The sequence below is a fragment of the Temnothorax curvispinosus genome, unplaced genomic scaffold, assembly GCF_003070985.1.
Source record: "Temnothorax curvispinosus isolate PA1 unplaced genomic scaffold, ASM307098v1 QBEX01017838.1, whole genome shotgun sequence".
In the NCBI taxonomy this organism is placed as follows: domain Eukaryota; kingdom Metazoa; phylum Arthropoda; class Insecta; order Hymenoptera; family Formicidae; genus Temnothorax; species Temnothorax curvispinosus.
This window is the reverse complement of record NW_020227618.1, coordinates 1-13,391: the sequence shown is the minus strand read 5'-3', so window position 1 is coordinate 13,391 and position 13,391 is coordinate 1. Positions and strand designations below refer to the sequence as shown.

Genomic DNA, 13,391 nt, shown 5'->3' with positions numbered 1-13,391 from the left:
GAACAAATGTGTACGGTTAAAAATTTTGTCTCAAGCAATTCTGGCGGTTGATTCAACGACCGATTAATCAGGTACGAGTTAATCAGAGTTCGCTCGAAGTCACGAGTCACACCCTCGATCTGCGACGACAGTCAACAGTAACAATTCAACATCGTTCAACGTTGCGGGATGCAACGCGCGAAGAACGCTCTGGACCCCTATTCTGTAACTTGTAACGACAGTGTCGGTATCGTTACGTTGTCGTTGCGCAGGTATACTATATGGAAAAAAAGCTGCGCAACGACGACATAACGATACCGACACTGTCGTTAGAGTTACAGAATAGGGGTCCTGGAATCGCGTGCGGCGCGTCAAAGGGCGGTCCACTCTCGCTGACTCCTGACTCTCGTCAAAAGTCTCGCCAAACGCGAGCGACTCCGCTCGCGGTCCGCGAGAAGGAGCGCGACGTTGGGCGCGTTCCGCGATTCAATACAGCGGCTTCGCAAGTCGCAACGTCGAACCAGACGTTGCCTCACGTTGCGCACGGAGCACGGACGCATAAATGCATATTCGATTGCAACGAGTGCAACGTGAGAACGCTCTCTCGCTCGCTCGCGCGCATCCTATCCTCCGTCTTTCTCTCCCTCTCTCCCTCTCTTTTTCTTTCTCCATCTATCTCTCTCTATTTCGTCACGCGCGCGCACACACGCACGCATAGGATCCTAGAAGCGGCGCTTGCACGTGCACGCACGAGGGCCCGGCGCGTCCACGTGTGCGTGCGCGCGCGCGCACGCGCACGCGCAACCGTAGCCTCGAACCCAGACGCGTTTGACGACGAAGGTGGCGACGGGGGAAACGTCCCTTTTCCAATTACGAAATTATCCAAGGCGGCTGAAAATCGAGGAAAGTATCGGCGATTATAAAACAAACGTATATATAATTCGCGTGTTTATCTTCTTGTAAATTACGCATTAAAATAAAAGCGGCGCCTGCGCGTGGCGGCGCCAGCGTCGCGCACGGCGGCGCGGCTGGGCTCGAGGCTTGCCGTCCCGAAAAACGCCGTATGCGCATGTCACTTGTGAGCACGGTCTCTTTCTGTCGTGGCACCTGGAGGTGAGTGGTTGTACGTAGTTCGCGCACCGGTCGACTTTATCCGACGAATCTCAGCCGAGGATACCGCATCGGACGACAGGTACGGAATAGAACGGCCGACGGGACCGCGGCGTGCTGTGCTGTGCGTATAGTTTCGCGATCGCGTCGCGGCCGGCCGCGCAAAAATTCGCGACTCGTTTCGGCCGCGAGACGGTCCAAGTGCCGCATGGCCGGTCGTCGTACGGCCGCCTCGCCGAGAAGACCTCTCCTTTCCCGTCCGTCGCCGTAGCCGTCGCCGGCCGTCGGCATCCGCGGCGCGTACCGGCGCGCCGACGACGAGCGTCGTCCCGTGGGATCGTCGTCGGCCGCCGAAAATAAAATCGCGAGCGGGCGAAAAAAACGCCGGTCGAGCCGGTGGCGGCGGCGGACGCCGTTCGAGATCGCGAGAGGAGCGGACCGGATGCACTATGGCGGCCGCGCTTGTCAGAGCGCTGGAACTCGCGGCGATCGCGGGGCTAGAGAGAGATTCGAGGAGGTTCGCCCGCGCGGCGGCCAAAATTCCGCGATCGTCCTTCGCTCGGTTGTGCTCGTGCGCGCGCGCGCGCACGTTGCTCGACACCGAAAAATCGCCGCGGTGCCTCGCGGCAGGACGCGTGCGGAGCTAGAGAACCGGAAACGCGAGGTTAAAGGTGCTGTTCTTCTCTCTCTCTCTCGCGGGGAGCCGCGAGTCCGCCCGGAGGCCGTGCAACGCCGACGACCTGACTCGCCCCGGCGGCCTCCGGAACGTGCCTTCTGGAAATCGATTCGCGAAGAGGATACGACCGGGACACGTCGCGCCGGCTTGACTTTTGCCTTCGGCAAAAACGATATTCTCCCGTTAGCGCGATCGGAGTTAAAGATCCGCGGAAGAATCGCGCGCGATCTCGGGCACAGCAAGGTCGTCGGATCGCGCGGGGGGAAGGGAGAAACCGACGTCGGGTTTCGTAAGGAGAGAGAAAAAAAACTGGGCGGTATCTCTCTCTCGAGCCGAGGAAGCGATTCCGCGAAGCGATAACGGGTCGGCCTCGCCGATCCCGTCGCGTTCCATCACGCTCGCCGCGAATCGCCGGCTGTAATTGGCATCCGGAGGCTCGGCGGGGCCCTCGCCGTAATTTTCCATCGCGAGCTGCTGGACCGCGAGAGAGAGAGAGGCGGTGGCGGCGACGGCACATTTTTGGCCACCTGATCCGCCACGTTCGTCTCCGAGACTCCGAGATTAGCCGTCCGCAATTCCGTCGAGAGTGGGCGAAAAATCTCACGGTCCATTCGGCGAGTTTCGTAAGAGGGAAAGAAAGAAAAGGGGAAAAAAAGAAAAAAAAGAGAGAGAGGATCCGTAATAACGTGGCATCGCGCGCGCGGTGCCGAGCGTCGCGGACAATCGTGGCAACAGCGCGCCGCTCCTCCTCGTCACTTACAAAATGGCGGCCGGCTGCCATGCCATTCTCGAATATTCACGTTCGGCCACGTGGACGGCCGGGACAAAGACCGCCGGATGTCGCCCGATCGGGTCCACGCGCGGCGGCGTTCGACATGCGTCCGGGGAAAAACCGTTGCACCATCTGGCGCAACGCGTGGCCGGCGCGAAATCGGACGGAAGACGCGAATCGCGGCGATTCCCCCCCCCCCTCGGAGCACCTCGGTTGCTCCGGACACCACGTTCGGTTCCATATTGCGGCTCGCGATTATCAATTGATCTCGATACGGACGGTCGGATAGTCACCGGTGCGCGAATTAGATACGAATTAAATGTACCTAGGTAGCAATTAATGTCTAAAAGACATCTTTAAGATTTCTGGCATCTTAAAGACATCTTTACGATGTCTTTTAGACATTAATGCTACCTGGGTAGTGCGATCGAAAGCCTGAATTTTCTTCGGGTGACGTGCTCTAACTCGTATATTTTTTTTATTCTCAGATTACTAGAAGAACTCGCCTAAAACTACAAAAATGGGCAAGGAGAAGATTCACATTAATATCGTCGTTATCGGACACGTCGATTCCGGCAAGTCGACCACCACCGGTCATTTGATCTACAAATGCGGCGGTATCGACAAGCGTACCATTGAGAAGTTCGAGAAAGAAGCCCAGGAGGTAACGTCCCACAATTTCTACACAATTATAAAACTATATAAACCGGTGTGTTAGCGTTGCGACATGGTGATGATACATTTTTTTCTCATTCGCGGTTTCCACCCGAGGATCGTTTTTGAATCCGTTGACGGCCTAGAGTGTCTGAATGTCATTTCGCTAAAGTCTTTTTCAATAACATTAGAACGTTAAAACGCATCTGATAATGATAGAGGAATATGAAAAGGAGTAAAAATATTATTGAGACGATTGCTTTTTTTTCTTTAGATGGGCAAAGGTTCCTTCAAATACGCCTGGGTACTCGACAAACTCAAAGCCGAACGTGAGCGTGGTATCACCATTGATATCGCCCTGTGGAAGTTCGAGACCGCCAAATACTACGTGACGATCATCGATGCTCCCGGACACAGAGATTTTATCAAAAACATGATCACCGGTACCTCGCAGGCCGATTGCGCGGTGCTGATCGTTGCCGCTGGTACTGGTGAATTCGAGGCTGGAATTTCGAAGAACGGACAGACCCGCGAGCACGCTCTTCTCGCGTTCACCCTCGGCGTCAAACAGTTGATTGTCGGAGTTAACAAAATGGATTCCACCGAGCCCCCGTACTCCGAGACCCGATTCGAGGAAATTAAGAAGGAAGTGTCGTCCTACATCAAGAAGATTGGTTATAACCCGGCCGCTGTTGCGTTTGTGCCGATCTCCGGCTGGCACGGGGACAACATGCTTGAGCAATCTTCCAAGATGCCCTGGTTCAAGGGATGGGCGGTGGAGCGTAAGGAAGGCAAGGCCGAAGGTAAATGCCTTATCGAAGCTCTGGACGCCATCCTGCCACCCAGCAGGCCGACTGACAAGGCTCTCCGTCTTCCCCTTCAGGTAACGTTGTCTTAATTTCGCTATTCTCAATCTTCCACGCGAGTAATTTTACATGATGATAAGATTTTACTATTTCATTCGTGGTTTCCACCGGAGGATTTTTAATCCTTTGACGGCCAAAGTTTGTCTGATTCTACGCGATATTATTAAGTGAATGATTAACTTTATTGAAATGGAATAATATCTTTTAACATATTTTTCTCGTAATTGCAGGACGTGTACAAGATCGGCGGTATTGGAACGGTACCCGTCGGCCGTGTTGAGACCGGTGTATTGAAACCTGGTATGGTTGTTACCTTTGCGCCCGCTGGATTGACCACTGAAGTTAAGTCCGTCGAGATGCACCACGAAGCCCTTCAGGAGGCCGTGCCCGGCGACAACGTTGGTTTCAACGTCAAGAACGTGTCCGTTAAGGAACTGCGTCGTGGATACGTCGCTGGAGATTCCAAGAACAATCCGCCCAAGGGTGCCGCCGACTTTACCGCACAGGTACGCTCGTCAAATTTAATTGTACTCGTTTTAATTTATCTTTTCGACACTATGATGAGAAACTAATGTCTTCATTCGCGGTTTCCACCAGAAGTTTTCTGATGATGGTTGAATGCGTCTGAGTGTCTTAATATTTAAATATAAAAATTATAAATGTTATTAACTTTTAAGGCATTTTGAAACATGTAAATTATGAGCATGTAATTAATGCAATTGTCCGTTTACAGGTCATCGTGCTCAATCACCCTGGTCAAATCAGCAACGGATACACGCCCGTATTGGATTGCCATACTGCCCACATCGCCTGCAAATTCGCAGAGATCAAGGAGAAGTGCGACCGCCGTACCGGCAAGACCACCGAAGAGAACCCGAAGGCCATCAAGTCCGGTGACGCCGCCATCGTCACCCTGGTACCCAGCAAGCCTATGTGCGTTGAGTCGTTCCAGGAGTTCCCGCCCTTGGGACGTTTCGCTGTCCGTGACATGCGTCAGACAGTAGCTGTCGGTGTCATCAAGGCCGTCACCTTTAAGGATCAAACGGGCAAAGTCACCAAGGCCGCTGAGAAAGCCCAGAAGAAGAAATAACTATTGTAATAGTTTCCGTGCATACACCGATAGTTTCCGTGCGAATATGCCGCCGGGCGAACAACGGCGTACACCAGCCGACGTTACTCACCCTCCTTTGCACGACTCGCAGGAGACGAATTCGACAGCATTGTCTACAGCGGAGTACCTCGTGAGGACTTTAACGCGAGCTACGATCGGGAATGAGAAAGCAACGATCCAATCGCGAAGATTGGCGCTTCGTGCACGCGAGATCGCGCGTCTACCGCGCTTTCTCGACACGCGGACATTTCGCTTGTCGAAATGGCTCCGTCATTTTTTTCACCGCAAGGAGTTTCGCAGGAAAGAACACGGGAGACATTTTGCCGCTGGCACGATATGTATTTTTCGTCTCGTGGGAGTCGCTAGGAGGAAGAGCGAACTTCGCGCGAGCTATCGTAAACAACGTACACCTACCAACTACTTCATAACGAACATCAACATAATTTAGCGCGGCTTAATTATATTTTCTAATTACTATACGGAAATAAATTCTGTATATATCCGATACTCGAGAAGAAACATGTCATTATTACTCTACGTCGACATAGTTACTCGATTGGTGACTTTGTCAAGTTAATCATCATCCTTTTAAAGAAACGTTTCATTTATCGCTCTCACATCTACGGTAGCTATACGGTCTGATCAGAAGAAAAATAATATATATATTGCGGCGATGTCCGCGTATATCATTTTGTCTTGGTAGCTTTTTTATATTAATCGTTCAGACTATTAATTCAGGAAATTTAGACTAGAGAAGGCAACGGTAGTAGGTCTTGACAAAGATAGATTTCGTTGGGATATGGGACCTGTAATTTCCTCTAATTATCTTTCCATTCAATTGTAGGTAAGACAAGTTGTATCCTGATGGGAAAAAGAAACTTTTTCTACGAAATATTCCTTTTATCAACTAACGTCAGACGAGAAGTGCATGCGCAGGAAAAAAAAACTGCTTTTACAATGACTCGGTATTCTTTACCTTCCCGCGATTCTTCTACAAACGACGCGAATTGGTTAACGGTTTTCTGTACATACATATAAATACCAGCGATGACGAGTAAGAGCGAAAATAAAGAAGCTGCGCGGAAACGAGATGCCGGTGATTCACTGTCACCAGTACGCAAAACCCGATTCCCTGTCTTCCTTGCAACCTGCTCGGATGCTGCAATCGACACTACCACGAAGACTCGGAAAGAACGCTGTTCGATAAAGGCATGAAATGCACGTAAGCGCAATTTATTTAGTGACACACGTATGAGACTCGAGGCAGTGCAAATATAGGGCAGAATTTTTTAATCATGGCATATGGTCAACTAAATAAAAATTTGTATGCATGGTGACGACTAGCCAATTTATTTCGCTGTAACCTGTACGAGAAAAAAACCCTACTATATTGTTTATATGAAAAACGCGCGAAGCTTAATATTGTCGTGTATACAGCGTTTACAACTGTTAACAAATAATAATTAGAAACCGGTATGTTTTCACATCTAGTTGTACCATTTGTCTTTTGCGCTGCATACGAATTGTTGCAATATTTATATTTCGTTTTATCATTTATTTATTGATTTAAAAGGACTGCTATATCGCATTGTCTCAATTCTTCTATATGAATAAGTTGCGATTATGTATTTAATACGTGCATTAAATGATGAGGTATTTCGTTTCAAGTGCTGAGATTTCGTGAAATATAAAAAGCATTTGGAGTAATCAATGTCGCTATCTCTTTTTCATTTAATTGAAATGTATACTGGATGTATAAATATTAAAATACAAAAATTGCATTAACTATGGGCGTGCATGATGTGTTATATATTGAATTAGTATTATCAATCTTAGTACAAATAACAAAAAAAGAGAGTTTATGATCAACAATCTTGGAATTTTAGTTTTAGCATCACCTTTTATTTTATTTCTTATTTTTTCTTATACTGCTTGATGCTTTGTCAGGTTTTCAAAGTTTGGAAGATATGAGAATTTTTATTTTGCAAGAACTGCCGTTGAAATCTAAGCTCCAAAAAAATATGAACAAAGTATAAAAAGAATCGAGCGATAGGTGGCATTTGGTAACTCTAGCAATTTCAACATTTAAACAGCAAAAACCCCAGAGTCTGAAAAATCGGCAAGATAAATCAGACGAGAGTTCACATTGGCTTATACTCCTAAAATATTGTTTTCAAAAACCGCAAAAATTGCTGGAGTATCGAGAAATTTAGGTAATCAGGTAAGACATGGCGCGGCTCAAGATCTCTTGTAATCTATATTACAAAATCACGTCACGTTACTTCAGGATGACGCAGTCGGACATGATGCGTGAACATTTGGATGAATGCACGCCCAGGCACGTTCTAACCAGCACGTGTCCAAGCATTTACTACCTTTGACCAGAGAGAAGGCTTCTCTCTGCTTTGACTGTGAAAGTATGAATTGTCAGTTGCTCTACCAATCTCTCTATTTTTCCTATGAGATTTCTATGCGTCGCCAGAGAGGAACCTCTGACAAGTGGCAACGCAATAATGGTCGCGTTCGGCGGAAAAGCAGCTTCATGACCATTTTATACCAATGTAGATTGACTTTAATCTCGGTTTAATTTACTTTTTACTTTTTTCTAATTGTTGGAACTAGAAAAAGACAAAATTTCATATTCTTTTTACTCACAACAGAATTTTCAATTCTTTAACCGAAATGATAATTGGGAGATATATCCGGAATTCTTCATTAGAAGTTGAACAACCCTTATAAAAATTTAATACTGTAAGTGATTTTTTGGCTAGTAATTAATCACTTAAAAGCACTGTTAATAGTGCTTTTAAATGATTAATCACTAGCCAAAAAATCACTTACAGTATTAAATTTCTATAAGGGAATAATTTTATATAGAACCAGAAAAAAATCTCTTCCCTCTTTATTTAAAATGTATTACATATTATATGATTCTAACACAGTCACCATTATGACACTGAATTTCTTATTCATTTTATGCCTTAATCTTTGATCATCGGTGATCATCATGGGATGACAGTTAAATAACATTTATAAATTCTTTTTTACAACTCAATATTATATATTCTATTGTCGGAATGCTGAATAAATCATGTGCTATAAACTAGTTATATTACCTAGCTGACAATAAGCAGAAGATCCGGGTTTTCGATTCTTGGGACTTACCACCTTATATATTAAAACATATTCTACTGTGTTTTTTTTATAAATATAAATAATATATTTATCCAACGTGAATCGAAAGCTAAAATACTATAGTAATGAATGTGTTAAAACAAAAAATTGGACTTATTAATTGTTAGATCTAAAAAAAAGATCAAAAATCTAAAAATTTGGTCCGAAAAATTCGTTTACTTTACGTATGAACATGTTTTTCATATCTGTATCTAACTGTTTAAAGTTTTCTGTCCTTGTCACAGTCTTCCTATTTTTCAAATTAAATTGGGAGCAATATTCCTCCAATTCCTCCAACTAACATATGAGAATTGGCATTGCACGTGCTCTCGTTTGATAATCATTCCGAGAATAATTCCTAACAGGTATTGTAATAACTAGCTCTTTTATAATGTTGTACATTATATTATTATATTGTAAAGTAAATTGTAAGAGAAATATAATAAATGATAGAAATATGAAAAAAACGTATTGTAAATAAAAGAGGACCGCCGAACGGAATCGGCGGGGGCGGTGGAGGGCCTCTATAAGGTTGACCCATTTCTAGCGGATGTTGGTCAAAATCTAAGATAAAAACTAATATTTAAATTTATAACTAACAATAAGAAAATGCAAAGTCCAAAATGCATTTAATCGCAATGACATTCGGACAAGCGGGACGGCCTTTAAAAATATTGCTTATATACATATACTTTTTCCTTGATACTAGTACTAGATTAAATAAAATTAAATTGTGCATTATCATGCAGAAGAAACCACGCAAATTGCAGATGTAGCACGGACGCGCACCAAAATGATGTTTCATCAGCAGAATCGGCAGTGTCGGAAAATGAACGTGGCTACGTAGTAGCAATTTCGAAAATGGATGTAATGGCGCTAGTGTACAGCTGAAAAAGACCGGGATGGCCTCTCTGCTCTCTCAGGCTTCTCTCTGTCCGAAGTCTCCTGTCTCGCTATGTCGAGGTTAGGATTAGGGAGTGTTTACTTGTCAAACCCGCGGCGTCGTGGGAAGACGTAGGCGAAACATGAGGGAGATCTGAGAAAGTGTGACGGCACGCCTCTCGCGCGAAATCATGTTTTTCCCCGTAGGATGGCCGCGGGTCCTCAACACCTGCGAGCAGGGCAAGATAAACGCGGTGGTGTGCAACAGGGACAAAATTATGTTCGCCATTCTCACCGCGGATGCCATCGTCATCTGGTACTGCAAGGCACGTAATTTAGGCCGAGAACGATCTCTTCTCTCATCCGTCGCAAGTCGTAGTTCCAAATCTTAGATTTGGAGCGAGAATTCGGTTAATAACTTCATGTTCAGTAAGATCGGAACTCTGCGCGATTTTCTCGTTATAGAACAATATCCGTCCATAATACGTTAACAGCAGGGATGTACAGTTTTATTATCTGTACTGAGATCATAAATTTCCGTGTGACTCTACTCGGGTAGTCAAATCTGTCGAAAATAGATTTGACCGCAGAAATTGAACAGAATCTGTTATCTTGAAGTTATTTAAATTCCACCTAAATGCTTACAAAGTAACAGATTTTGCTCAATTTTCCTTGATTTCTTTCAACAATCTGCTGTCGAGCTATGTTGACAAGCTCAGCTGGCAGAACATACCCAGATAGCAAAGTGACATTTAGTGACTGCTATTGTCTTAATAATGCCGTCTTAGTGACGGCAACACGTCAAGTTTCTGTCACTAAGATGGCATTTGATGTCACTGCTAGCTGGGTAAGTAATGTAGACGCAGTTGATGCCAATTTGCTGCAATGTTCTGATCTAATCTGCTGGCAAATTGCTGCTAACAATTTCATTGTGACTATACATGCTTTTATGATTCCTTGTATCTTTTACGATTAAATCTTTTCCATGTGTTAAGCTGCACATGTTCCCCTTTGTAATTTCCTCAGATGTTTCTGTATCTGATAATTTTTGACTCAATTTATATTGCAGCCCTGTGTACCGATTGTATTTAGCAGACGGTCTGCAAACTCTTTGTGGCAACATGGTGAGAACGTCTTGGTGCAGTGGAGGCCAGACTCGAGTATGCTGGTTATCGCCACGTCCGACAGCTACCTGCTGTTCTACAGACTTTCAGACAACAGCGCGGAGGGTCGGGGACTTTATGAACAACGAGACTCGCCGGTTACCAGCTTGAAACGGGATAGCGCAGAATTATTTATCAAAGAAGTCATTCCATCCCTCGTCTTGAGTTTTGTGAGTTTTTTGATAATGTTTCCTTGTCAAGAGCAAAGAGAAATTTAAAGTGAAATTAATTGTGTATTATTAGTTAACCGATTAAATTATCATTCATCAAGGTTCATCAAGGTTGAATGGAAATAGTGATTTAACATTATCTTGTTTATTCTGCAGGAAAAGTCTGCTTGGATCGACGGTGGGATCAGTTCGTTGGTTTGTATACGAGACGAGCTTATGGTAGCGACCAAAACTAGCCATGTGGTGCGCCATAAATGGGACGGCACCGTGAATCGCGACTATTCCTTAGACCTGAGACGTATACCGTTCAGTATTGATCAGCAAATTTCTACGGTGGCCGTACCACTGACGGAGAATAACGTTTATGTTACCGATATCGAGTATTCACCTCTCGTTGGAGGTTTCGCTATTGTGCTAAATAATGGCAAAGCCGCATTTCTCACTGCTCAATCTTTGAAGTTTGATCCTAATCAAGTGCAGGGGATCTGGGCTCAGGATTTGGACGATGCTACTTGCGCCGCTGTTAATCATAAATATCGGCTAATTGCTGTTGGTAGGCAAAAGTAAGTGTTAATTTTATAATGCTATTCTTGAGTTTATAAATGTATCATTATTATTTTATAAAATGTCACTATAATTTTCATATCTGTGCAACATATTGTGACTCGAATATTTTAATTTGCAGCTCCGAAGGCGTCGTATACTATGTCGATGAAACAACTGGCGGTTTAGAGATGTCGCACACCCTGAGTCTATCCTCCAAGGATTATCCAGGCCGACCGGGTAGCGTGAGATGTCTCAGATGGACGCCCGATAGTTGTGCCATCGCTCTAGCTTGGGAAGGCGGTGGCTTAGCACTGTGGAGTACCTTTGGTGCTCTATTGCTCTGTAGCTTGAAATGGGATTACGGCCTACGTGTGGATCTGACGCACGATAATCCTCTGCATATCCATACGATGGAATGGTCCGCGGAGGGTTATCAGTTGTGGATGCTGCGAGAATCTCCAGGATCTTTGATTACCAACGAAAACGGCAACACAGCGACTAATTCAAATCGCTCTCTCATTCAATTGGACTTTGCTAAGAGTCCTCTGACTATCAATCCATGTATGGGCCATCATGGACATTTATATCTTCAAGGTGAAGATAGACTGTATTTAAATCTGGGCGCCGGATTATCCTCGACCGCTTCGGGTTTTCATCTTGCCGCCGAAATGCCCAACGACAGTATGCTCCAGACACTCGCCGGCTGCAAACAGTGGCTCGTTGTTCCTATTCCGACTGCATACAGTGGTTCTAATTGGCCGATTCGGGTAAATATAATATTTGCAGAAAAACGTATTGCAAATTACTGACAATTTTCAGATTATTTAACTTTATTTTTATTATTTTATCATGTAATTTTGTTGATCATTTGATATTATAAATAATTCGTTAATATAACATTAATGAAAAAGACTTTTAAAAGTTTTGTTTTTTAAATATCTTGTGTATATCATATTTTCAAATATCATGTTTTAATTCATATATGTGTATTTATGTTTATAGTACACTGCAATAGATAGCGAAGGTTTAAGTCTTGCAGTGGCCGGTCGAACGGGACTAGCACATTACTCCCTACCTTCGAGAAAATGGAAATTGTTCGGTAACGAGAGTCAAGAGCGAGATTTCATAGTGACTGGTGGATTGTTATGGCATAAAGGATATCTCATAGCCAGCAGTTATTCCATATTGGACGATAAAGATGAGATTAGAATTTATCCGCGCGATACTCGGCTCGATAATAATTATGTCAAGAGCATTAGGATGCCCTCGCAGGTGCTACTATTGAATACGATGAAAGACAGACTCCTAAGTTTCTGTGCCAATGCTCAAATTAGTATCTACGATATGGTGTTGCAAAACGGCGTGGGTAAGTGCGAGATTGCTTCTACATTTTGAAATCGATTTTGAAAAAGTTTCAATTAATCCTCACTCAATGGACATGCTATTATTTTAGAAGCTGCCGGCATCGAATTAACGAGAATACAAACGGTGGACATCAGTGGACTGTGCGTACATCCCGCTTGCGTAGTCAGCGCCACGTTGACCTCGATTCGCGCCGAGACCGCTGGCAGTCATCCTCACCCTGAGAGTCTCCTGCTGAACGTCTCCGGACGTCTTCTCATGGTACAACGTGAACATTCTACCGACAATTCGGAGGTCCTCTTCACGTGCGGCGCGCCGACAGTATTAGCATCCTACGTCGAGAACGTTTGGGTACCGTCGCGCTCAAGGAGGGACAAGCCGCACTTAACTGAGGCTCTGTGGTTGTTCTGCGGGGCTCACGGAATGCGAGTTTGGTTGCCGCTATTCCGTAATCATCAGGAGAAGGCCCATGCCTTTATGAGCAAGCGGATAATGCTACCATTTCACTTGCGCATTTACCCATTGGCGATACTCTTTGAAGACGCGATTCTACTGGGAGCCGAAAACGACACCGTGCTATTCACGTCGGATACTAACTCGCCCTTTTCACTGCCCTTCAATTTATTGGAGCTTACGGTATTAATTTTATTTCTTTCCGTATGTAGACAACTCTGATATATACAAATAAATATAGTGATATATTAGTTAGGATAATTTATCAAGTTCTCAAAGAATTATTCAGAAATTATTCAGAACATTAACAATTTTATTATTTTTAATAATTTCTTATTATTTCTAATTATGTAACTTAAATGTAATGACTTTATATTCCAGAGTCAAGTGTATCTGCATCAGATTCTGCGTCAATTGATACATCGGAACTTGGGCTATCACGCGTGGGAAATAGCGCGCTCGTGCTCCGCATT

General features: G+C 44.6%; 2 protein-coding genes across 2 annotated transcripts; both read left to right on the top strand.

Moving 5' to 3' along the window:
* Positions 1 to 1,081: 1,081 nt before the first annotated feature.
* Positions 1,082 to 6,254, top strand: LOC112467853 (elongation factor 1-alpha). Its single transcript, XM_025036728.1, has 5 exons — positions 1,082 to 1,171; positions 3,026 to 3,201; positions 3,466 to 4,074; positions 4,288 to 4,563; positions 4,791 to 6,254. The coding sequence occupies exons 2-5, from the start codon at positions 3,058 to 3,060 to the stop codon at positions 5,145 to 5,147; spliced, it is 1,386 nt and encodes a 461-aa protein (XP_024892496.1). The 5' UTR covers positions 1,082 to 1,171; positions 3,026 to 3,057; the 3' UTR covers positions 5,148 to 6,254.
* A 3,161-nt stretch (positions 6,255 to 9,415) lies between these two features.
* Positions 9,416 to 13,386, top strand: LOC112467855 (guanine nucleotide exchange factor subunit Rich-like; the record flags this gene model as incomplete). Its single annotated transcript, XM_025036731.1, has 7 exons — positions 9,416 to 9,550; positions 10,294 to 10,557; positions 10,714 to 11,120; positions 11,243 to 11,870; positions 12,106 to 12,469; positions 12,557 to 13,101; positions 13,300 to 13,386. Coding segments are annotated over exons 1-7 (2,430 nt in total), but the record flags the coding sequence as incomplete, so codon positions are not given.
* Positions 13,387 to 13,391: the final 5 nt, after the last annotated feature.

Coding starts and splice junctions, on each gene's coding strand:
- LOC112467853 (XM_025036728.1), top strand. CDS start 3,058: ATGGGCAAGGAGAAGATTCACATTAATATCGTCGTTATCGGACACGTC. Junction 3,202..3,465: donor TCGAGAAAGAAGCCCAGGAG/GTAACGTCCCAC, acceptor TTTTTTCTTTAG/ATGGGCAAAGGTTCCTTCAA. Junction 4,564..4,790: donor CCGCCGACTTTACCGCACAG/GTACGCTCGTCA, acceptor GTCCGTTTACAG/GTCATCGTGCTCAATCACCC.